This window comes from Chrysemys picta, chromosome 6, assembly GCF_011386835.1.
Source record: "Chrysemys picta bellii isolate R12L10 chromosome 6, ASM1138683v2, whole genome shotgun sequence".
NCBI lineage: Eukaryota > Metazoa > Chordata > Testudines > Emydidae > Chrysemys > Chrysemys picta.
Window position 1 is genome coordinate 60,887,147 of NC_088796.1, and position 26,069 is coordinate 60,913,215.

The window sequence follows — 26,069 nt, forward strand, 5'->3', positions numbered from 1 at the left end:
TGGGAAACGTGGAGGCGATCATAGATGGCTTCGCAGCGATGGGATTCCCAAACTGCGGTGGGGCCATAGATGGAACTCACATCCCTATCCTGGCACCGGACCACCAGGCCACCCAGTACATTAACCGAAAGGGATACTTTTCCATGGTGCTGCAAGCACTGGTGGACCACAGGGGACGTTTTACCAACATCTACGTGGGATGGCCGGGCAAGGTTCATGACGCTCGTGTTTTCAGGAACTCTGGTCTGTTTAGACGGCTGCAACAAGGTATTTACTTCCCGGACCACAAAATAACTGTTGGGGATGTGGAGATGCCTATAGTCATCCTCGGGGACCCAGCCTACCCGCTAATGCCCTGGCTCATGAAGCCCTATACTGGCGCCCTGGACACTGAAAAAGAACTCTTCAACTACCGGCTGAGCAAGTGCAGAATGGTGGTGGAGTGTGCTTTTGGCCGTCTCAAGGGGAGATGGAGAAGCTTACTGACTCGCTGTGATCTCAGCGAAACCAATATCCCCATTGTTATAGCAGCTTGCTGTGTGCTCCACAATCTCTGTGAGAGCAAGGGGGAGACCTTTATGGCGGGGTGGGAGGTTGAGGAAAATAGCCTGGCTGGTGATTACTCACAGCCAGACAGCCGGGCGATTAGAAGAGACCAGCGGGAAGCGCTGTGCATCCGGGAGGCTTTGAAAGCAAAGTTCCTGAGTGAGCAGGGTAACCTGTGATTTTATAGTTTGTGTACTGAGAAGCTAAACCTGCCCCCGTTTCTTTACCCAGGTAATGTTGACTATCCTATCCAGTTACATACCCCCTTCACCCCCCCTCCAACACACGTGTCGAAATAAAAATAGTTCTACTTTGTTAAAGCACACCGTTTTCTTTAATACTGTTTTAGCGGGAATTTTTTAAAACTGGGACGCAGACTGTGGTGCGGGGCGGGTCTAGTGTTGTGATGCGAATGCAGCTTCTAAACTCAAGGATTGACAGGCTCCGCTGCGGTGGGATGCTTGTTTCAACGGAGCCTGTCACCCCTCCTGATCGGGACTGTGTGTATGGGAGGTCTATTTGACTTTGTGGCAGGGGGAGGACGGTTACAGATCCCATGCTGTGTGGCTCTGTGATCCTGTCTAAGGACCGGCGCTTAAGATCTGTAACTGCCCTCCCCCGCCACAAAGTCACAGAGCAACCCACCCCCCCCAACATTACATCAAAACAACCTCCCAGACTAACCGGGGCAACTAGTCACTGCATCACTGCACTGTGTATGTGCCCTGCTGCTGTGCCTGCCCCCGACTATGTACCCTGCCAAAGGAGACTGTCCTGTCCAATTTCCAACCCCCTTTCCCCTCCTCCTCCAAAAGAACATGATTGAAACAGTAGTTAACAGAAACGAATTTTTTATTATCAACTACACATGGCATTGGGAGGTGAAACTTGGACGTGGGCTTGTGTCAGGCGGGAAGGAAAGAACTTTTCAAATTTTGGGAAATGAGAGCCTTCTGCTACTAGAGCTCTCTGCAGGGGTGGAGTGAGAGTTAGCAGGGACTCTGCCGCCTCTCCTTCTTTGCACTTTGGGTGAGGTGGGTATGGGACTTGGTGGCGGGGGAGGGCGGTTAGAGATGGACTGCAGCGGGGCTCTGTCCTCCTGCCTCCGTTCCTGCAGAACATCCACAAGGCGCCGGAGCGTGTCCGTTTGCTCCCTCAGTAGTCCAAGCAGCGTTTGAGTCGCCTGCTGGTCTTCCTGCCGCCACCTCTCCTCCCGATCCATGTTGGCTTGGTGCATTCGGGTCAAGTTCTCCCGCCACTGGGTCTGCTGTGCTGCCTGGGCTTGGGAAGAGGCCATAAGCTCAGAGAACATGTCCTCCCGTGTCCTCTTCTTCCTACGCCTAATCCGCGCTAGCCTCTGGGAGTGTGATTCCAGGCTAGGTTGTGAGACAGTCGCAGACGGGGCTGTGGAAATGGGAAAAAGGGAGTGAATTCCTCTGAAAGATAAATGTAGTTGTGAACAAAGAACATAGTCTTTCTCTGTGAACAAGACCATGCACAGCACCTTTCACATGCGCACTCAGCACAAGGTCGAATTCTCGGCCTTCGCATTCTGTGCCTGGGGTCTTGAACAGCACATTTGAGAAGCGAGGCAGCACAACGGAATTTCTGTTGCAGGCAGACATGGTAAGCCGTACACTTGTGGCAGTTTAAAACTTTTATATTACCACTGGCCTCATTTCACATTTAAATCAATGTCAGTCCCTGCTGCCAGCAATCCGGCAAGCGGGAACTCTGCCCCTGTCCCACCCCCTCGCGGCTGTCCCCGGGAATGATCCCTTTCGGCTGCCCCTCTCCCGCCTCCACCGCGTGGCTGCAAACCAGCGGTGACAGTTCTGTAAAGGAACGGGAAAGCAGTCCCAACACTAACATTCCCCTACCTAATTAAAAGCAGGTCACCATGGCCGACATCACCCTGATGAGGATCTCCGAGAGCGACAAAGAGAGAATGCTCCGGGAAAGCCTCCAAAGACCAGGGCCGTATGCCGCCCTGCTGTGCAGAGCAATGATCCCCGAGTACCTGATAATCTCGTGGCGCGGCAACGTGTCGTACTTCGGAGGACCCAATAAGGCCGCTCTCCCCAAGAACCTCATGCAACGGCTTTCAAGTTACCTCCAGGAGAGCTTCATCGAGATGTCCCAGGAGGATTACTGCTCTATCCCCGCACATATAGACCGCATTTTACTGTAGCTGCAGTAGCAGGGAATACACAGTAGAGCGGCTTGTGCAGGACAATCACTGAAAACCGGACATTGCTAGATTTCTTTTCAAAACTTGCACTGCCCCTTACTAAACCGTTAAGCGCCTAGGGCACACTAATCATGAACAACCCATTCTTTTAATTGTTAATATTCCTGTTTTGTTAAAAATAAATGTTTAGATGTTTACAACACTTACTGGCTGATCCTTCACCAGATTCTGTGTCCGGGGTAATGGCTGGGGACGCTTCGTAGGGGATCTCTGTAAGGGTGATGAAGAGATCCTGGCTGTCGGGGAAATCAGCGTTGTGAGAGCTGCCAACTGCCTCGCCCTCCTCATCTCCTTCCTCATCTTCCCCGTCCCCTAACATGTCTGAGGAACCGGCCGTGGACAGTATCCCATCCTCAGAGTCCACGGTCACTGGTGGGGTAGTGGTGGCGGCAGCACCGAGGATGGAATGCAGTGCCTCGTAGAAACGGGATGTCTGGGGATGGGATCCGGAGCGTCCGTTTGCCTCTTTGGTCTTCTGGTAGCCTTGTCTCAGCTCCTTGATTTTCACGCGGCACTGCGTTGCATCCCGGCTGTATCCTCTCTCTGCCATGTCTTTAGAGATCTTCTCGTAGATCTTTGCATTCCTTCTTTTGGATCGCAGCTCGGAAAGCACGGACTCATCGCCCCACACAGCGATGAGATCCAAGACTTCACGATCAGTCCATGCTGGGGCTCTCTTTCTATTCCCAGACTGCACGGCCATCACTGCTGGAGAGCTCTGCATCGTTGCCAGTGCTGCTGTGCTCGCCACGATGTCCAGACAGGAAATGAGATTCAAACTGGCCAGACAGGAAAAGGAATTCAAATTCAAATTTTCCCGGGGCTTTTCCTGTGTGGCTGGTCAGAGCATCCGAGCTCGCACTGCTGTCCAGAGCGTCAACAGAGTGGTGCACTGTGGGATAGCTCCCGGAGCTATTAGCGTCGATTTCCATCCACACCTAGCCTAATTCGACATGGCCATGTCGAATTTAGCGCTACTCCCCTCGTCGGGGAGGAGTACAGAAGTCGAATTAAAGAGACCTCTATGTCGAACTAAATAGCATCGCAGTGTGGACGGGTGCAGGGTTAATTCGATTTAACGGCGCTAACTTCGACATAAACGCCTAGTGTAGACCAGGCCTCAGTTTAATAGCATTCTGTCTGGCAAGAACTTACTTATTAATAGCTGGGATGTGAAATCCTTATTTTTGTATTGTTCTATCACTGTAGTCTCCACTTCTCTATTGTTTGTCTGTATAATCTCTGTCTGGTTCTGTGATTGTTTCTGTCTGCTGCATAATTAATTTTGTTGGGTGTAAACCAATTAAGGTGGTGGGATATAATTGGTTAAATAACCGTGATACAATATGTTAGTATTGGTTAGTTAAATTTCAGTAAAATTATTGGTTAAGGTATAGCTAAGCAGAACTCAAGTTTTACTATTGTCTGCAGTCAATAAGAAAGTTGGGGGGGGATTGGGATCATGTTTTGCTCAGGGGGGGAATGGGAACAGGGACACAGGCAAGGCTCTGTGGTGTCAGAGCTGAGAAGGGGGACACTAAGGAAATTGAAATCATGCTTGCTAAAAGTTCACCCCAATAAACATCAAATTGTTTGCACCTTTGGACTTCGGGTATTGTTGCTCTCTGTTCATGCGAGAAGGAGCAGGGAAGTGAGAGGGTGAAGAAATAAGACCCCTAACAAAAACCAATACCCCAGTAAAAGAAAAAAGGTTCTCTCAATCCCAAAGAACCGAGCCCCAGAACCAGGTCAATATACAAGTCAGATCTTACCCACAAAGCACATTGTTGCCAATCCTTTAGAATCTAAAGGTTTATTCATAAAAAGAGATATAAATGAGAGCTAAAATTTGGTTAAATGGAATCAATTATGTACAGTAATGGCAAAGTTCTTGGTCCAGGCTTGTAGCAGTGATGGAATAAATTGCAGGTTCAAGTCAAGTCCCTGGCTTGGATGGGTCATTCTGTCCTTTGTTCAAAGCTTCAGTTTGTAGCAAAGTTCCTCCAGAGGTAAGAAGCAAGATTGAAGACAAAATGGAGGAGTTTACAGGACCTTTTAGATCCTCTGCCATGTGGAAGGACACCCCTTTGTTCTTACTGTGGAAAATCACAGCAGCAAGATGGAGTTTGGAGTCATGTGGGCAAGTCACATGTCCATGCATGACTCAGTTCTTTACAGGGAGAGCAGCCATTGCTCACATGCTACCTTGAACGTTTCCAGGAAGACTTCTCATGTGGATTGGAGTCAAATGTTTCTTGATTGGGCACCTAATTTGAAGAGTCCCTTCTCAATAAGGTGGCCAAATGCTTCACTCGTGCTACTTAAAATCAAACACATCGAGATATAAGTACATAGCCAATATTTATAACTTGAAATACAAAAATGATACATGCATACAGATAGCATAATCATAACACTGGTCTACAATTTTTGAGAAGTCATCTGATTCAGAGATAAAATGTGCTATTTGTTATGTATTTTGATGTGCTGAATTCAAATATGACAATTAAAACAACTGGCTACTGTTTCTAAGATATTTATTTAAGTTTTTACATTTGATGTCTATGTATATTGTGTAGATAATAGTTTTAATCATAAATTGTAAACCTAGATCTTTTCATGTGTTTATGGTTGCTTTACATGATGATATTTCACCTGTCCTGTTTATGTAACACTTTAAAAATCAGCAAAAGGGTTATATAAATAACATTTATTATGAAACAAACTATTATGTACATAATTTAGTCCTATTCAGGATCTACTCGGCACGTCTTGGCTTGTCTCTTGTATTCATTAAATGGAGCAGCTCTTGTCACTGTCCAGCAATAGTCTGCAAGCATTGATGGGCTCCATTTGCCCTGATAGCGTTTCTCCATTGTTGCAATGTCCTGGTGAAATCGCTCGCCGTGCTCGTCACTCACTGCTCCGCAGTTCGGTGGAAAAAAAATCTAGATGAGAATGCAAAAAATGTATCTTTAGTGACATGTTGCAACCAAGGCTTTTGTATGCCTTGAGGAGGTTTTCCACCAACAACCTGTAGTTGTCTGCCTTGTTTCCGAGAAAACTTATTGCCACTAACTGGAAGGCTTTCCATGCCGTCTTTTCCATGCCACGCAGTGCATGGTCAAATGCATCATCTCGAAGAAGTTCACGAATCTGAGGACCAACAAAGACACCTTCCTTTATCTTAGCTTCACTTAACCTTGGAAATTTTCCACGGAGGTACTTGAAAGCTGCTTGTGTTTTGTAAATGGCCTTGACCAAGTTCTTCATCAGACCCAGCTTGATGTGTAAGGGTGGTAACAAAATCTTCCTTGATTCAACAAGTGGTGGATGCGGAACACTTCCTCCCAGGCTCCAATGACTGTCGGAGTGGCCAATCTTTCTTGATGTAGTGGGAATCTCTTGCACGACTATCCCATTTGCAGAGAAAACAGTAGTACTTTGTGTATCCAGTCTGCAGACCAAGCAAGAGAGCAACAACCTTCAAATCGCCACAAAGCTGCCACTGATGTTGGTCATAGTTTATGCACCTCAAAAGTTGTTTCATGTTGTCATAGGTTTCCTTCATATGGACTGCATGACCAACTGGAATTGATGGCAAAACATTGCCATTATGCAGTAAAACAGCTTTAAGACTCGTCTTCGATGAATCAATGAACAGTCTCCACTCATCTGGATCGTGAACGATGTTGAGGGCTGCCATCACACCATCGATGTTGTTGCAGGCTACAAGATCACCTTCCGTGAAGAAGAATGGGACGAGATCCTTTTGACAGTCACGGAACATGGAAACCCTAACATCACCTGCCAGGAGATTCCACTCCTGTAGTCTGGAGCCCAACAGCTCTGCCTTACTCTTGGGTCGTTCCAAATCCCTGACAAGGTCATTCAGTTCACCTTGTGTTATGAGGTGTGGTTCAGAGGAGGAGGATGGGAGAAAATGTGGGTCCTGTGACATTGATGGTTCAGGACCAGAAGTTTCATCCTCTTCCTCGTCTGACTCAAGTGAGAATGATTCTGGTGCATCAGGAACCGGCAGCCCTTCTCCGTGGGGTACTGGGCGTATAGCTGATGGAATGTTTGGATAATGCACAGTCCACTTTGTCGTCTTCGACACATCTTTCCCAACTGGAGGCACCATGCAGAAGTAACAATTGCTGGTATGATCTGTTGGCGCTCTCCAAATCATTGCCACTGCAAAAGGCATAGATTTCCTTTTCCTGTTCAACCACTGGTGAAGATTTGTTGCACAAGTGTTGCAGCATATGTGTGGGGCCCACCTCTTGTCCTGATCTCCAATTTTGCAGCCAAAATAAAGGTGATAGGCTTTCTTAACCATAGTGGTTATACTGCGCTTTTGTGATGCAAAAGTCACTTCCCCACAAACATAGCAGAAGTTATCTGCACTGCTCACACAAGTACGAGGCATCTCTACTCACTTTGGCTAAACAGAAATGTGTCCCTTTGCAAAATCAAACACTGACAAATAAGAGAGCACGACACTGTATGATTTCTAGAGCTGATATAGGGCAATTTGTTCAGCAGAGTGATGTAAGCTTCGTTATGATTGCATCATCCATGACTTCTAGGAATAACATGATGCAATTCAGATCAGGTATGACGCAACACCAGCTTCAGATTGCATCATTCATTGTTTTGCCTAAAAAGCAAGTACTGTCCAAACCCAGTCATAGATTTATTCATAGATCCAGTCAAAGATGTATTTTAGTTATTTCTGGTTTAAATTGAGATCCCTTCCCTTTATAACTCACTTATCCTCTGATATTCCCAAGTCAAGGGTTGTATATACTGACCCAATAGCATATCTTGAAAACTAGAGCCAAACAACAATTTTAAGCATCATTTTCGTTCTCAGTGACCCAGAATTAGTAAAGTTTGACTACATTTATTTCAGAAGCATTTTGGCTGTAGAGCAGTGTAACCAGCAAATCATAAGCTTTTCATAGACCCATCACTCGACTACCTTTGTACAATATTCGCTGCAAATGTATAACAGTGGTTGCAACAATGATCTATAAAGTTACAGTTCATGTCAATAATGTCACACCTTTCTCTGGCAGTGTTGGGTGTTTAGTAAATGTTTTGAGACTACTAGGATTCCACTCTTTGCATGGCCTTTGTTTTCAGCTATTGTATGCAGTGTAGTTGTAGCTGTGTCAGTCCCAGGATATTAGAGAGACAGTGTGGGTGAAGTAACATTTTTTTATTGGACTGATGTCAGTTGGTGAGAGACAAGCTTTTGCGCTTATAAAAAGCTCTTCTTCAGGTCTGACAAAGGTATGCCGAATGTCACTTTGAGGACCTTTCTCGAAAGCTTGTCAGAAGTTGGTCTAATAAAAGATATTGCCTCACCCAGCTTGTCTTTATTTAAGCTGACATTTTCCCACTGGACGGAGTCTAACTTTCTATTGTGTTGTGTAAGGAATCCAGTGATGGAGATGCTGGACCAGGTTTACTGAATACTATCTGTACAACCTGTGTTCCCAAGGCTTTGGGGATTAAATTGTCAAGTTTCTTTTTAACCTTGACTGCTACATGCAGACAATTCCCCTGTGTATTTTGTTGCTCCTTTTTACTTAGTGTCCCAAGACTAGGATTAGAACAAATTGAAAAGCTCTAAGAAGCCTGATCATACACTCTGTTCTGGTAACTATCTTCAGAAACTTCAGGCTTATTTTTAAGCTTTCCCCAGCCTTATTTAAGGGCTTGCAACAAATCAGTACAGGCAGCTTTGGTTCACATCATTAACAAAGAATGGTATGCTGAACAACTTGTCTGTTTCCTGTTAAGTTAAAACAAACAAACAAAAACCACTAACAAACATCACTGTTGCTTAGAACAAATTGGATAGGGGCTAAGACTACTCTTAATTAAAAAGTATTGTCATTTTTTTCATATTTTTGAGTAACAATCTGTACACACCATTTTCTTTAATGTCTACTGTGACTTTTTTTTTTAATTGCAGTACTTAAAGACCTTTCAAGTGTCACAGGGTAAAGAAACTTGTGTCAGGATGATCCTTCTGATGGCTTCTGTATTTGTTCTGGCCAAGAGTTTCATTAGTGACTTGTTGCTGCTGCCGCTGCCTCCATTGTTGGGTATCCAAATTAAAATGTATTTTATAGAGGACTGATTGATTCTTTCAGGGTGGGTGCTCCGCATTTCCTGCAGCTCCGGTCCCATATATTGTGTCAAGTTGGGCTCCCAGAATCCCTAATCACTTGAAAATCCTGCCTTTTTAAATGATTACTGCTCATTTATATTGTGGCAGCATCTAGCTTGCAAGTTCCCTGGAGCAGGGACTGCAGTGCTCAATCTAAAAGACAAGACATAACAGGTGGATAAACCAAACAAGTAGTTTGGGCATTTGTTCTGTATTTCCCCTCTTCCCCCTCCAATGTCCTGCTTTTTAAATTATGAAGAACATTTTGCAGCACTTTTGGATGATTTTCTCCCCTTTACTAATCAAACAGAAAGGATATTAGTGTTCACTGTGACTCTGTATCTTTTAAACTCCTGCCTTTATTCGTTTTATCACGAAATATATAACAAAGCAATTGCACACAATCAACAAATCTAGAACTAGCAGTGCCCACACCCTTGAAAAACAATAGTACCTTATACTCAAATATATCTTATAAAAGGGCATTTTTCATCATGTACGCATGATCAAAAGGAGACTACCTAAGAAAGTTAATCTCTGCTTAATTTCTCTTCTGAAAGACCAAGAACCACTTTAAAACAGAGCAGTATAGTAGATGCTGAACATTGGAAAAGCCAGTAGTGAAGTAGCAGATCATAATTTTCATAGCAAGCAGTAAATTACCTTTTATGGTGTGAATAAAGACCAGAGGCATTAGAGATCTGTATGTGCAGCTTCGCGTCAGTACAGTCCTTCACTAGTTCAGATCTCAGAAACTAAGGCTTACTAGCATCTGTGAGTTTGTGCTTGAGGTTTCAGCAGGATGTGTCCTGGATACGGAGTAAATAGCCCTTGTATAGTCTTTGCCTGCTGTGCATATTTAAAGAGAAAATGAAATTACCCACATAATGCTCAGTGCGTGTCTGCAATGTTAGCTTGTCCCTGTTGATTACCAGTATACTTTGAGCTGAGCTGCATGCCTAAAACAAAGAATTAGTAATTGGCTTGGAAGCCACATTAACAGAATGTTAAGGTTAAGATTTAATTTCACAAAGGTCAGGAACTTCAGATTTGAGATTACTTCAGTAACATTAAAGCAGGGACAGTGTTGGGTCACTTGCTATATAATCAGAGTTCATCTAGAAATAGAAAGTTTGGTAGACATGACACTTTAGTGATAGTGCTCTTACCTTTATGTATTCTATTTGCCACATTGTGTCTGGTTGTGTGTTGATGTGATGAAAGACCCTGTTTGTCAGGCATATGTGCAAGGCGGAAGTTACCATTACTGTGGGAACCTCCTCAATTTGCTGACTTTGTGCAGTTAATGTAGTGTTAGAATGTTAAAATTTTACCCTTTTCTTCTTACATGTGCTCTATTAATGGGTGAAAGTGGGAGAGAGGGAGAAATGCAACCAGAGTTACAGGAAAAGGTATCATATGAGATGAGTTGAGGCTCAAAGAGCGTATGCAATTCCTTTTCCTCTCATTTCCTCCGAGCCCTCTTTAATGTATGAAATCTGGTACAGTCTCAGTGTGTGGTGCTTCTGGTTCCAGGCTCTTGGTTTCCTTTAATTGTTTTTATTGAAGCTAACAGGATCATAATACAAATTCAGGTCTGTTATAAACCACTACAGAACCCAGTTAAGGTAACCAGGCAAGATCGCAAGGGATGTGCTTTCAAAAGAGACATATGGGGATTTAGCTGGACAGCTACTATTGGTGTTTATGGGTGATGACAAAAAACTCTTGCACACTACTTGGAAAGCCTATCCCAAAGTGTATAAAATCTTATACCGTACTAAAAAAAAATACGGTAAGAGCAGCCATTGTCAACAGAAACACGAGCTGGGATTTTGAAAGGAGCCTAAGTATTTGGGTGCACAAATCCCATTCAAATTCAGTGGGAGTCGTTTGCTTAATTCCCTTAGGCCCCTTTTAAAAAATCTCACCCAGCAGTTCTAGAACACTTGCAATGGTCATCCCTCCAAATAGTAGCCTGCCCCAAACTAGGTTGGCTTCTTAAAAGACCAATTTAGGCATACTTTGAGTGCTTAGGGCCCTTGCTTCCAAGCAACTATAAACGGCCCATTTAATTTGCAAAGTACTGTGGTTCCCTAATATAGTCTCTCCAGGATCCACTTACACATCTGCTATACCGTTATTTGAGCTGATGTTACCATTAATTTAACACTCTATGAATTCTTGTGCAGGCAGCTTGAAATGTTTTAGGATGATTATTGTTGCAGAAAAAAGGGTTTAAGCAAGTTTTCTATTTGCTTAAAAGGTCCCAAGCTTTTCAGAACCCATTGTCTGATACTCTGGTCTGAATGATGAATAGGTCTCTCACATCTCTCCATAGCAATTGAAAACTGCATAATGTGTGAAGGTTCAGAACACTGCATAAATGGTTCCACCCAAAGCAAATATTTACAGCCAAGTTATGCACCTCTGTGTAATGTAAATGTTGACACACAGTGGTAATGAACCCATGCTGTCAGATACAGCTGTAACTGGGATCACATGTTCCTGTATTAGAGAAAATCATAATTCTTAGAAGGCTCTGGCAGCTAATTTCCATAATGTGTGCAGGGATGGAAATGGGATGGGAGAGAAATAGTTCCAACACTATGTTCATACCTTGCACACCACTGGTCTTTCACATCTGCCCTTTTCCTCTTGTTACAGACGTCCACTGACCTTTCCCAGATTCGACCTTCCCCTACCTCCCCTAAGAGGTAAAAATCAAATCCTAACAGCAATAATTATTCAGTTGTGTACTAGGTAATTTCCTAGGAGAGTAGTGGCAACTGGATTTGACAAATCACCTGAATATACTGTGGGCAGGGGAGCAATCACATACTGGCAAAGGGGGCATAATAGATGACTTAACAGATTATTTGTATCACCATACCATCTAGGCGCCTCAGTCCTGGGCCAGGACCCCATTATGCTAGGCGCTGTACAAACACACAACTAAAAGACAATTCCTGCCGCTAGGAGTTTACAATCTAAGTATGAAATGAGACAAAAGATCATTACAGGCAGATGGGGGGGCGTACAATGAGAAACAACGAGGCAATATTGGTCAGCTTGATAGTCGGTGGTTTCAGCAAAGGCCTTTCTGTCAAGTTTTGTGTAGGCCTCATGGCAGAGGAGTGTGGTTGGTTGGTTTTTAAGGAGGATAATGTATTCATTCATTCATTCATTCATTCATCCCATGTTCCTGGGAAGCTCCTCCCAAGCATTACGGGCAGCATGGGAGAAAGCATGAAGGTGCTTGTTAAATTATCAAACAAGCTGGCAATGGAGGCAGTCATCATAAGCCTATTGGACACAGGAGTTCATCTTTCCATACTGAATGAGAGCTGATGGGTCATAAAGGATCTTGAAAATGAAGTCCTAGCTTATGTTTGATGATAGAGCTAGTGGAGGAATGCAAAGAGATGATGTGATTATTTTCCTGGCCCTTTCATTTTGATCTTTATAGCAATTTTCTGAATAAACTCGAGTGGGGCAAGATTAGATCTGTTCCATCTCTAACTTTCATGATGTCTAATTGCACTTTATAAGCATGTTGCTGATCATAATAGCAGTAATGGAAAGTTAGTGAATTGCTAGTAGTGTTGACTTTTAAACTTCAGAGTTAATATAATATTTAGGAGCCAAACACACTGTAAGAGAAAGGGGACTGACACACTGCACCATTTAATCATGCTGTATAGATGGGATGCCACCATGTTCAAAGTAATGCAAAACCTATATTAATAGCATTACAGGGAAACCAGTACAACCCATTGATAAACATGGTTAAGAGTTTTTTAATAACTGGCTCCTCCCCTGATACTGTTATAGCCTAAAGGGTCATGGGATGGTCCTTTTTGCAAGTTTGCAACTCTTAGCCTAAACCAATAGCTAGCTCAATCTGTTGTGGAGGAGAGGTCTCAGCTTTACAGAATCTGATGATGTTCCAACTCGGAAAGACTGTTAGTCCTGCTGGTGTGGCCTCCAAAACTGAGTTGAAGAGTAGTATAAGAGCCACAAAAACTAGGAAGTCTGGCAGACTTCGTTTGAGACTTTTATTTCTAGAGGGACTGTGGGCTCATCAGATTCTACTGAGCTCAAACTTCCGCTTAACAGGAGGGACTGTTGTGTACAGAAGCAGAGTCTGCATTTAATTGTGCCTTCAGAGATGGTACAGCAATTGGTGAGGTGGACTGCCTTGCTCAGCCTAAACAAAAAGAGGTGGATGTGTGGAATCGCGCTTTGTATCTTTTTGGTATGTGTATCTAGAAGTGCTAAGTGCTTTTTCCCCACCCCCTTCACCCAATTGGCTGTCTGATTCTAGAGAAATGAGTACTATTAATACAATTTCTTATCACATCTGGACAAAGCCTAAATTATCCCAGCCAGGGCTGTGTCTAAACTTGCAGAGGTTTTTGCACGGTCAGTTTCTCACCGGAGATGGGGAAAGAAAACCACTGGTTTGTGTACTCATTTACTTCCACAGGCATCAGAGAGTGTTTACATTTGCAGTACTTCCATCGCCATGAGAGGAGCATACTGAGGGCAGCTATCCCGCAGTGCAGCTCTCTCCATTTTGACGCTAGGTCTTGTGGGCAGGGTGATCGCAGGGCATCCTGGGTCCCTGCACAGCCTCCTCCCTAAACACTGATCAGCTCCAGTAGCCCAACATTGCTCCAAGCAGGGGATTGTTTGCGCCATGGAGCAGGCATTGTCCCCTGGCCAGATAAGTGTTGCCAAGAAAACATGAAGGGGAGTTTCAAAGTTCCCTGGGCTTTACGGGAGGGATGTCTAGTTACCTGGGCATGAGAGCAGCAGAGCTGCTGGCCAGAGTGGTAACCTAAGCACTGTAGGATATCCTGTGGAGGCTAAAAGCTCTGTAAACAGGAAGAATGTCTCTTTACTTGCACATCACCGTAAAAGTATCACCGGTAAGAGCTGTATGCCTCTCGTGGAGGTGGTTTTCTTTTTGAGGTGAAACTTCTGAGTTTCACCGCAAAATGTCATTGGCAAGTGTAGATGCACCCATGGTTTTTGTGCAAAAAAAGGGATTTTTTCCCCCGCTTTAAATGGGAAGTGTAGACAAGCCCTTAGTTGGGGTTGGTCCTGCTTTGAGCAGGGGGTTGGACTAGATGACCTCCTGAGGTCTCTTCCAACCCTGATCTTCTATGATTGTTTTAAAATTATATTTTGCACCCTCTCTTTATTAATAATGAATAATCTCATTAGACAGTATTGGGCTGTGTTTCTCTGTTTTTTTCCTAGGAAGAACTTAAGTGTGTATAACAATTAGGGAGACTGAACAGAAGGGAACCAACCATTACAGTAGTAAATGTTTGAGCAAATAAAACCTTACCACAAAAATTCTGACAGGCATAATTGAAACAAGCTTGTGCAAGAAAAGAACATGTGATAGCCTTTTTAAAATATGTAAGATGTTAGAGAGAGCCCCAAAATGTAATAGGTATATTGCAAGAGATTAGCTCAACTAATACATTTACAATTATTGGCTCTAAAGCAAAGAGTAGCTGATTTAGATGAAGAAAGATCTGACTTTGCTTGTGTAGGTGTCACATAATGCTATATACAGCACCGCATTAGCTGGCTTAAATATTTCATTTTGCTGAGCCTATACTACTGATGGATATGGCTACTTCCAGACCTTACATTGGGGATACACAATTTTAAACTTTATTGTCCACTATGGTCATAGAAATGGTTCAAATACATGATAATTCTGAGTTTGTAACCTCTCTATATAATAATGTGTGTATGTTTAAATGAACTGTAAGACATAAGGGCCTAAAACATAATTATTTCCCCACTGACAAACAAAATAGGCCATCAGGGACCCTTAAATAGAATCACAGGACTGGAAGGGACCTTGAGAGGTCATCTAGTCCAGTCCCCTGTACTCATGGCCAAACTAAGTATTATCTAGACCATTGCTGACAGGTGTTTGTCTAACCTGCTCTTAAAAATCTCCAATGATGGAGATTCCACAACCTTCCTAGGTAATTTATTCCAGTGCTTAACCACCCTGAGAGTTAGGAAGTTTTTCCTAATGTTCAACCTAAACCACCCTTGCTGCAATTTAAGCCCATTGCTTCTTGTCCTATCCTCGGAGGTTAAGGAGAACAATTTTTCTCCCTCCTCCTTGTAACAACCTTTTATGTACTCTCAAAATGTTTGTGTCCCCACTGTCTTCTCTTCTCCAGACTAAACAAACCCAATTTTCCCAACCTTCCTTCCCTCATCGGTCATATTTTCTAGACCTTGAATCATTTTTGTTGCTCACTTCTGGACTTTCTCCAATTTGCCAATATATTTCCTGAAATGTGACACCCAGATCTGGATACAATACTCCAGTTGAGGCCTAATCAACATGGAGTAGAGTGGAAGAATTACTTCTCGTGTCTTGCTTATAACACTCCTGCTAATACATCCCAGAATGATGGCTTCCCTGCCCTCTCCCCCCTGAACAGTGTTACACTGACTCATATTTAGCTTGTGATCCACTGTGACCCCCAGATCCCTCTTTACAGGACTCCAGCCTACCCAGTCATTTCTCATTTTGTATGTGTACAACTGATTTGTTCCTGCCTAAGTGGAGTACTTTTGCATTTGTCCTTACTGAATTTCATCCTATTTACTTCACACCATTTCTCCAGTTTGTCCAGATCATTTTGAATTTTAATCCTATCCTCCAAACTGAGAGGTTGCTATTGTCCACAAACACTTTGGGATATGCTTTCCAAGTAGTGTGCAAGAGTTTTTTGTTATCGCCCAGAAACACCAATAGTAGCTATCCAGCTAAATCCCCATATGCCTCTTTTGAAAGCACATCCCTCTCCAGGTGGAATCCCATGATTCTCCCTTTCTCAGACCAGGCCCTGGGCTGCACACCATAGTGATCAGCTGTGATTTTCCCAGCAGCTCTAATATATGTTCAGTGCCCCCTAGTTCTGCTCTCTCTGGGAGCTATGACAGTGGTATCCAGTAACCAAATAGTCTTCTTAAAGTATTGTTGTTTTATGTAGAATCATGATAGAGAAAAAGATCTTAAATAATACAACTATGGACAACACTAGTTTGCCAGACGGCTGTCCACCTTCCATGTGGCAATGCTGGTAGGTCTAAACTTTGTATAGATCAGGGGTTCTCAAACTGGGGGTTCGGACCCCTTAGGGGGTCACGAGGTCAATACATGGGGGGTCGCGAGCTGTCAACCTCCACCCCAAACCTCGCTTGCCTCCAGCATTTATAATGGTGTTAAATATATTAAACAGTGTGTTTAACTTATTGGGGGGGTCGCACTCAGAGGCTTGCGATGTGAAAGAGGTTGCCAGTAAAAAAGTTTGAGACCCACTGGTATAGATGCCCAGGGACAGCTAAGGTGTGTGTGTGTGTGTGTGTGTGTGTCTCTCTCTCTCTCTCTCTCTCTCTCTCTTAGTCTTTTCCTTTAACTCACAACCAATTATCTCTCCCCCTGAGCTGGGGAGTGTTGCTTTAAATCTTGCCCAGTCCTTTGATCCCTTTCTTTGTAAGAGAACAAGGCACTCTTTAACTGTCTATAGCCTTTTGATCAGTTAGTTCCCAGCACTGGCAAAACAGTGGTGTCACTTCAAGTTAGAACCTGGAAGTAGGCCATTGTCCTCTAACTGCCCCCAACTGTTTTTGTTGGTTTGTTTGGTTTTTTTGTTTTGTTATAGTCAGTGTGGCTTCCCTGCTTGTTTTTCCAAGAGATTCCTATTAAGATAGATCTGTACACCCATACAGGAAAGTCTAATAACCCCATTTACAGAAACTTCATCTCACTGACCAGGTCCGATACAGTGTTTGTAAAACTATTGCCCTATCAATATTCTTAGTTAATTACATACTTGCTGTTGTAGATGCAGAGCTGCTCTGTTTGCTGTCTGTAGCTCTGGATTAAAATGGTCTGTATTGAGCCATTCCTGCTTGGGGTGGGAGGTAAGGTCTGGCTTCTAGTGGCATTTTGTATCTGGGGCAAACTGGTTCAACGGTCTTCGCTATGTAGCGTTTTGAGAAGAAAAATCTAATTACTATGTCTAATTGTAATTAGGAAAGTTGTTTTCAATAGTGTGCCGATTTTCACACTTCTTACATCCTCATTGTATAGCATTTTTAGAAATTCATTTCCAAGAAAGATTAGCCAGATCTAAAGCTGGTGTAAATGGGTGCACTCTCCTGCACTAGCTTAAAAAGTAGACTGTCTAAATGGGTCAGGCTTTCAGCAGAGCTTTGTGGATCTTCCTCTTAAGAAAAGCATATGCAGGGCAAATGCAATCATAAGCAAAAAAGGGGGGGGGGGGAAAAAGAGAGGTACTTTCCTGGGACAGAGTAATCGTTCCATGGATTGAGCATGATACAGAGAAGGCTTTGCCGCTTTTAGAGAAATAAGATCGCAAATGATTCTAAAGACTAACAGTGTGAAAGTAAAGCAGTTGCAGGCCTGTTCTCAGTATTTTTTTTATCTGTTTGCAGTGCACTTGGAGAGAGATTAAAATAGAGAGAATTAGAGTAAAAACACCTCCTCCTCCCCCCCCCCCCCCCCGCCATCCTTGGAGAAGCAGGTGTAATTTTGTAATTGAGCAGAAGGAAGTCTTCCTAATATTAAGTTTCTTTAGAGGTAGGTAGGGGTGTGGGTGGGTGGGTAAAGATGTTGTTGAATTTCATAATTACCACTTCACCTTTAAATGCCTATATGGTCTCATTCTAATCCCTGCAAACATCACATCCTATGGCTGTCTAATATTTTAGAAATCCAGTGGATCGAGTCAGTTGGATGTTGTCAGAGTAGCCGTTTTAAAAGCTAGTCTGTAAATACAGGTCCACTGGTGTGCTCCACAAATCACAGTTAGACTTTTCCTTCACTACCTGTGACACTAATCATTCTCAATAGGGAAGGTGCAATTTAAATCATGGTAACCATTCTAGTCCAGCTGCTTTTTGCCTAATGACCTGAGGTTAGTCCTTTCTGAATTTCACTCTTTGTTTTAGTTAATTTGGCAGTAACCATTGTCTGTGCAGCTAGACAGTTGGAAGTGTGCAAATGCTTTCCATGTAAGATGGAACTACTGCCAACTTGCAGTAGATCAGTTTGCTCAGTAGCCAAGACTTGGCCTATTCCTTACCTATCTCTGCACGTTTCTAAAGTGCCCAATCCTGTCATAGATAGATGCCCTTACACAACTGAGAATTGAGTGAAACTACAGTACTTGCATGCATACATAATTTTATGTATATATGTGTTTGAGGGATTGGGGCCTTAATTCCTTACAAAACTGAGATTAAGACTCGTGACCCAATCAGCAGGAATGGCAACTGAATATGGTAACCTATGCGAACAACCAAACACTCTACCCAATTTGTCCATCTAGACTCATAATCAAAAGAATAATTTAGAAAGGAGAAGCTTTGTGCATTACTGATAGGCACTTGCAGTTTAAACCATTGTTTAATGGTACACATACAACTAAGTTTTCAACACAAAGGTATTGAACAGATCTGGCTCTTCAAGAGGTGGCTTTTAGCAGCATTTTAAATACAAGTCCTTTTTACTGCTGTTCAGTGTTAAATAACTGGTTTAACTTTTTTTGTACAGTTTGTGGGCAGTCTTCTTTTATTTTATTTTATTTTATTTTATTTTTATTTTATTTATTTATTGCTTTCAATATAACTCGATTTAAGTGGTTGAAAGAGGTTGGGAGTTACAGCATTTGAGTCACTCCCTTCTCTTCTGGATTTTCGAAACACATCTCTCTGACTCTTATCTGATTTGTGCATTTAGTATAGAAATGTGTTTTTATATTTAAATTCTTTATGGGGAATGTTAAAATATTGTTTAGAAAAATAAACTTTACAAATCTGGAAAAGAGAGATCAATTTTTTATCTTTGGGATTCATTTTGAAATGCTAAATTTTTAAGACCCGGGTTAACTGTTCTGTCTCTTCCATTTCCAGACAAAGTGCTACAAAGATGTCAAACATCAAATTACACTCAGCAGTACTGGGCTTCCTTGCTTTTAAAATGTTAAAAGAAAATGTTTGTCGTATAGGGAAGACCTAGACTCTACATATTGCTGATTGAGCAAAGTAGTTTAAACCAGTTGTGTAACTGAAAAAAACAAAAGAAATGTAACCAATACTGTATTTTTATTATGGCCATTAGTAAAAGTCAGCCAACACTATTGTTCAGAAAGCAGTTGTACTTCAGTGGAGCAGAAATGTTTTGGGTTTATGTAGAACCCATCACTGCACTAACTACAGTCCTTCTGTAAAAAGCAACAGAGGGTCCTGTGGCACCTTTAAGACTAACAGAAGTATTGGGAGCATAAGCTTTCGTGGGTAAGAACCTCACTTCAGATGCAAGTAATGGAAATTTTCAGAGGCAGGTATAAATCAGTATGGAGATAACGAGGTTAGTTCAATCAGGGAGGGTGAGGTGCTCTGCTAGCAATTGAGGTGTGAACACCAAGGGAGGAGAAACTGCTTCTGTAGTTGGATAGCCATTCACAGTATTTGTTTAATCCTGATCTGATGGTGTCAAATTTGCAAATGAACTGGAGCTCAGCAGTTTCTCTTTGGAGTCCGGTCCTGAAGTTTTTTTTGCGGTAAGATGGCTACCTTTACATCTGCTATTGTGTGGCCAGGGAGGTTGAAGTGTTCTCCTACAGGTTTTTGTATATTGCCATTCCTGATATCTGACTTGTGTCCATTTATCCTCTTGCATAGTGACTGTCCAGTTTGGCCAATGTATATAGCAGAGGGGCATTGCTGGCACATGATGGCATATATAACATTGGTGGACGTGCAGGTGAATGAGCTGGTGATGTTGTAGCTGATCTGGTTAGGTCCTGTGATGGTGTTGCTGGTGTAAATATGTGGGCACAGTTGGCATCGAGATTTGTTGCATGGGTTGGTTCCTGAGTTAGAGTTGTTATGGTGCGGTGCGTGGTTGCTGGTGAGAATATGCTTAAGGTTGGTGGGTTGTCTGTGGGCGAGGACTGGCCTGCCTCCCAAGGTCTGTGAAAGTGAGGGAACATTGTCCAGGATGGGTTGTAGATCACTGATGATGCGTTGGAGAGGTTTAAGCTGAGGACTGTAGGTGATGGCCAGTGGAGTTCTGTTGGTTTCTTTTTTGGGCCTGTCTTGTAGCAGGAGGCTTCTGGGTACATGTCTGGCTCTGTTGATTTGTTTCTCTATTTCCTTGTGTGGGTATCGTAGTTTTGAGAATGCTTGGTGAAGATCTTGTCCTTCTGTCAGTGCTTAATTTCTAATGAAAGTGGTGTTGGGGCTATGAACTGCCAAGCCTAGAAGTACCGAGGCTCAGTTCTGGCACAAATTAAGGACTGACTTCTGTATATCTGAGTCTCTGTATGAAGATTGAAGTACTTAGGTTTTATCATGCAGATGCCTGAAGTTTAATCGATGCCTGTATCTGACAGGTGTGTAGCTTTACTGTAGTGAAAATGACTGACTACTCTATATATTGTTTGGTGGGGTGGTGGTGGATGAGGTCTCAGTTACTGCAACAGGCAGGTTTCACCTAGAGCTGTGTAAATAATTGTTTGTTTCGCTATTCTGGGGCTGTGGATTCATGTCTGGTCAATGCAAACAAAATTTTGTTTCACAACTTTTGGCAAACTGAAAAATTAATAATGTGTTTGAAAACTAAATGAAATGCTTCATTTCAAAGCTTTCTTAATTTTGAAGAAAATAATTTCAAATCAAAACATTTCATATTGCTACTTTTAAATAAAATGTTTGGATTTTGTTATTTCTTTCCCCACACCAAAACAATTTGGCAAATTGCCAAAATGTTTTTGATTGACCTGGATCTGCCTCCCTCCCTCCCTGAGTTGGTGGGGTCTGTGTGTCTGGAAAAAGTCTTGTCTGAAACTTTTTTGTTTGTTTCTAGCTCTAGTTTCAGGTATTTCAGGCAGCCAGTCCATTAGTGTTCTCTTGCTGTTCCCCTCTCCCTTTAACCTCTTTGCAATAATCTAAAATAAGGGCGGCTTTACAAAAAAAATAATTGAATTGCTTTATTTTGTTGTAAAATATTAGCGACTCCTATTTTGATTAAAAATTTGGTTAAAACTTAATTTAAAATTATATCTTCATGCAGAAAGAGGAAATTGCCTCTTGGCTCAGACCTTACTGTTACTTGAAAGGGACCGAGTAAAAACATCAGGATTTTGGTCCATAATGTGTGCTGAAAACTTTCACTGTCCTTGTAAGGCAAATTTCTGTGTTAGGAAGAAGGATCAGGCTCTAAAATCCTATTAAATTGACATTTAGTTTTGCTATTAGCTTCAATAGAAGCAGTATCAAGCCATTAACAAGTAATTTTAATAGGTATAATGCTTCTGTATTTTTAGTAAAATTTCCTCGTAAGCAGTGCAGCTTCTTAGACATTCATCATCAAGTTAAGGAATGTGTTCTTTGGTGGAAGGTTCCCCCCCCCCCCCCCTGAAATCTCTAACCCTCCTAGTCTTTCTAAAATTCCCACTTGCTCAAACCTACAGAGGCATACCCTGGAGACTTTGTATGAGTGAAATATGTTTTTGTTCCTGCCACCAATGCTAATCTTTCTTTCCTATCAAATTTTAAGAATAAAATGTTCTTTGTGAAGGGGAAACTCCTTGATTCTTATACTTATGATTAAATGTTTTGTTGATTTATCCCAACAAACTCCCAGAGTTTCTGTAAATATTATGGATTAGCAATAACCATTAACTTTACAGCGGCTGGTCTATTGCTCGATATTGATAGCAAGAAAAAAGCTATGTTCAGACACAGTGTACTATTTGTTTAGTTCCTCCATTCTGTGTTTGCCCTCAAAGTTTTTTATATAGTTTCCTCTTCTCTGCCTCTGGGAAGCACTGCATAGCAAGCTTCTAAGAGGTTTCATTTTACTTTTACAAGGAATCTTAGTGCAGATTGATAGTTTAGTTGTGCATAACACCTCCTTTCTTTTTCAAGAGAACCAGTTTTGCTGCAGGCATTTTAAAGCAAACCTATTTTTCATAACACAGGCTAGCCCATTACAGTAAGTTTGAATCTCATCACCTTTTAACACCAGAATGTTGTAATTGTTCTAAGAAGCTGCATACATTTGTCTTGGTTGTAATGGATTCTGTGGTTTCTGTAGTTTAACAAAACAAACAACCCCCTTCTCCCCTCAAAAATCACACAATACTTCTGATATTTTAGGGTGTTTTGTGGATATGACGTTAAACAGCTGTGTTAGTGAGCATATTAAGACTAGCAAAATTATTAAGTTAGCAGTCGCTTTTGCTTCTAATTTCTATCAGTTTTGGTGTCTTTTTTTGGGGGGTGAGGCAGGGATTGTGCTAAAAGTAGAAAATTAAAATTGTTTTGACTATAAAACAATGCTTCTAACTGTGACACTTTAATATCTCTGAAGCTCAGGCTGTTCTCTAGGCCATCTGTATGATGTGACCTAAAAGTGACTGACACAGCCATAGGCCAGCGACTTCACAAAGACCACCAACATGTGCACACTCTGTGGGTGGGTCTGTCTTGAAGTAATTCATGGCTGTGTGTTAGCAACATGCTGTATCTAGTTTCCATTCTGTTGTAATTTTTCTTTAGCTTTGGGACTGCTTGCAAAGCCAGGGAAGGGGAATAAGATGCACAATAAGTATTGTAACTGACGCCACTATAGGGTGCAGAGTAGCAGCCCTGTTAGTCTGTATCCGCAAAAAGAACAGGAGTACTTGTGGCACCTTAGACTAACAAATTTATTAGAGCATAAGCTTTTGCGGACTACAGCCCACTTCTTCGGATGCATCTAATAAATTTGTTAGTCTCTAAGGTGCCACAAGTACTCCTGTTCTTTTTTCACTATAGGGTGGTGTGCTTTCAGCATATCCGTCTCCTTGAGATGTCTGGTCGCAAGCCATGTGTATTTCGGGAGCTGAAGATGCTCCAGGTCTTCGGTGAGTTCATCTAAAGCAGGGGTCGGCAACCTTTCAGAAGTGGTGTGCCAAGTCTTCATTTATTCACTCTAATTTAAGGTTTCGCGTGCCAATAATACATTTCAATGTTTTTAGAAGATCTTTCTATAAGTCTATAACCAGGATCAGCAACCTTTGGCTCGCAGCTCGCCAGGGTAAGCACCCTGGTGGGCCAGACCGGTTTGTTTACCTGTTGCCTCCGCAGGTTCGGCGGATCACCGCTCCAGGCCAACAGGGACTGCGGGAAGTGGCGCAAGCCGAGGGATGTGCTGGCTGCCACTTCCCACAGCCCCCATTGTCCTGGAGCGGCGAACCGCGGCCAGTGGGAGCCGTGATTGTCCGAACCTGCGGATGTGGCAGATAAACAAACCAGCCCACCTGCCAGCGTACTTACCCTGGCAAGCCGCATACCAAAGGCTGCCGATCCCTGGTCTATAATATATAGCTAAACTATTGTTTGTATGTAAAGTAAATAAGATTTTTAAAATGTTTAAGACGCTTCATTTAAAATTACATTAAAATGCAAAGGCCCCCCCGCACTGGTGGCCAGGACCCGGGCAGTGTGAGTGCCACTGAAAATCAGCTCGCGTGCCGCCTTTGGCACACGTGCCATAGATTACCTACCCCTGAGCTAAAGTAAGGATTACTTTACTAGGGCTGTCAGAAACAGAAATGTGCAAAAAACACAAATACTTTCAATTAAAAGAACTGATTTTTCCAACAGTTCCTAACCCAGCACATAAGGGCAGTTTGGTACAGGAGTATAAAGTAACAATCTTGTTAAGGCTTCCTGTGGACCATCATCCTGCTGTGCACAATCAGTTGTCCCCATGCCTTATGCTTGCAAGACACTGCTGTGTGCTCCTTCTGCAGCTATTACTGGCCCTCTTTCTTTGTCCTGCTCTCAGCCTCCAAAACGGAATTGAAAGCTATCTAACCTTCCCTTTGCAGCCATCTCTCAATCGTTGGCTACCACTGCTGCTCACGCACAGCTTCTGGCTGTCTCCCGAGAGCCTGGTCTCCCCTGAACCTAGGATACTAATTCCGTTTTGTCTAAGGAATTATGGAGCACTTTACTGGCCAGCTGCTGAACTGGGTAGCACAATGCCCTCTCCTGGCTAGATCTTCCTCCTCCAGCTCAGCCACAGTGGAGGTCCTGGAGGGAGGGAGGGAGGGAGGGAGGGAGGGAACCCAAACATGAGTCAGTAGGTTCATTAGAGATTCATGTGCTCTAAATTTCCTGTTTTGAAATCTTGCAAGAGTTGCACACCTCACATTGTGAAAAATATTATTTAGACTGATAAATGTGCAACTATCTAAAGCCAATGCTGAGAGAAAATTTATCTTCAAGCTGGTTTTCCTTCATTAATAAGACAAATACAATATTGATCTTACAAAATTGAATCTGCATCCATTTAGCAGGGACAGAGTCCACAGAACTTGTTTAACATATGTACTGTTTGTTAGCAACCAGCGCGAAGGAAAGGCAAACATTTTCAGTCCTGGATATTAGTTGGGTATATACAGCCATGTTTAGGACCCTAAAGAAGCCTGACTCTTTCAGAGTTGTTGAGCACTTGCAGCTCCCATCGAAATCCCTCTCACTGACACAAAATCAGTCCATTGTCCTTAGTTCAGCACTCCCCGTTCCCCAGTACCCAGCTTCTATTCCATAATTTTGGGCAATGACTTCCTTTCAGCCTCTTAATATTAGAAGTGTGTTTTGCTTTGCTCATCTTGAATTCCCCAGAATGTCTGGTTTCTTTGGGTTTTATTTCTTTAATTAATGACCCCTCAGTATGTCTTTTCAAGCCTCACAATTAGACCATCACTAATTCTGACACCTAAGTTTCCTAGTTAATAGATCAGCTGAAGTCCCATGTGCTATTTACTCTGTCAAAATATAGTAGTATGCAGCATTTTTTGTAGCCCGTGATCCAAGGATATTGGAGAGACAAGATGGGTGAGGTAATATCTTCTGTTGGTGACCGAGACAAGCTTTTGAACTTACACAGGTCACTGCACTCAGTGTGAGAGCTAACTACAAGGTGGAACAGATTATTTAGCTGTAGCACTCTGAGTACATTGCCCAGACCTGAAGAAGAGCTCTGTGTATGCTCAAAACTTGTGTCTCTCACCAACAGAAGTTGGTCCAATAAAAGATATCTCACCCACCTTGTGTTTCTAAAATACAGTAGGGCAGGGGAAGGGAATTATGGCACTCAACTTTGCATTAAACTCTGGGTTTTTAATTCTGTCCATTCTTTTTCACTAATACAGGTGTAAAACAACTTTAGAATTTAATCAGTTTCTTAATGCCTGGTTTCTCTAAAATGAATCATATGTGGAAAATGTGCTCTAGAGTGGGTGCATAACTGGTTGAAAAACAGTATTCAGAGTACTTATCAATGGTTGGATGTCAGACTGGGAGAATGTATCTTATGGGGTCCTTCAGGGGCCTCTCCTGGGTGTGGTGGTGGTCAGTCTGGCTTCTGGAGTGAAGAATATGCTTATAATGTTTGTGCATGACTGCAAGCTCGGAGGGTTGCTAGCAGTTTGGAGGGCTGAATTAGCTGTCACAAGGACCTTGACAAATTTGGTCTGAAATCAACCAAGATAAGTCAATAAAGACAAGTGCAAAGTACTACACTTGGGATGGAAAAATTAAATGCATGAATACAAAATAGGGAATAACTGGTTGGATATTAGAGCTGCTGAAAGAGGTCTTGGGGTTATAGTGGATTACAAATTGAATGAGCCAACAGTGTGGTGCAGTTGTGAAAAAGGCTAATATTATTCTGGGACGTGCAATGTAACACACTGAGGGTAACTGTTCTTCTCAACTTGGCACGGGTGGGGTCTCAGCTGGAGTCTTGTGTCCAGTTTTGGACTGCACACTCTAGGAAAGATGTGGACAAATTGCAGAGTCCAGAGGAGAGTAACCATAAAAGGTTTAGAAAATATGAACTGGGAGGAAAGGTTAAAAAACAAACACCCCTGTGCATGTTTTTTCTTGAGAAAAGAAGACTGTGTGAAAGGGGGGCCTAATAAGTTTTCACGTATGTTAAGAGCTGTT

The 26,069-nt window shown here is 42.6% G+C and overlaps 2 protein-coding genes across 5 annotated transcripts in view; one reads left to right on the top strand and one right to left on the bottom strand.

The window, feature by feature from the left end:
* LNPEP (leucyl and cystinyl aminopeptidase) overlaps positions 1 to 26,069 on the top strand; it is a 97,347-nt gene that overhangs the window by 17,077 nt on the left and 54,201 nt on the right. Inside the window, exon 1 of one of the 4 annotated variants that reach the window (XM_065550194.1) lies at positions 11,657 to 11,701. The exons of the other annotated variants lie outside the window; for them this stretch is intronic. The gene's annotated coding sequence lies outside the window, so the exon portion shown is untranslated. Of the gene's footprint in view, positions 1 to 11,656; positions 11,702 to 26,069 lie in introns of those variants that run through there. 4 annotated transcript variants of the gene reach the window in all.
* LOC135972377 (uncharacterized) lies at positions 1,381 to 3,662 on the bottom strand. The gene is made up of 2 exons (XM_065550233.1): positions 2,945 to 3,662; positions 1,381 to 1,950 (listed from the first exon to the last, which is right to left on the bottom strand). The coding sequence occupies exons 1-2, from the start codon at positions 3,519 to 3,521 to the stop codon at positions 1,475 to 1,477; spliced, it is 1,053 nt and encodes a 350-aa protein (XP_065406305.1). The 5' UTR covers positions 3,522 to 3,662; the 3' UTR covers positions 1,381 to 1,474.

What these genes read in the sequence shown, in the direction of transcription:
- LOC135972377 (XM_065550233.1), bottom strand. Translation starts at nt 3,521, where the DNA reads ATGCAGAGCTCTCCAGCAGTGATGGCCGTGCAGTCTGGGAATAGAAAG. An exon ending in ATCTGGTGAAGGATCAGCCA is followed by an intron (nt 1,951 to 2,944) that starts GTAAGTGTTGTA and finishes CCATTTCCACAG; the next exon opens with CCCCGTCTGCGACTGTCTCA.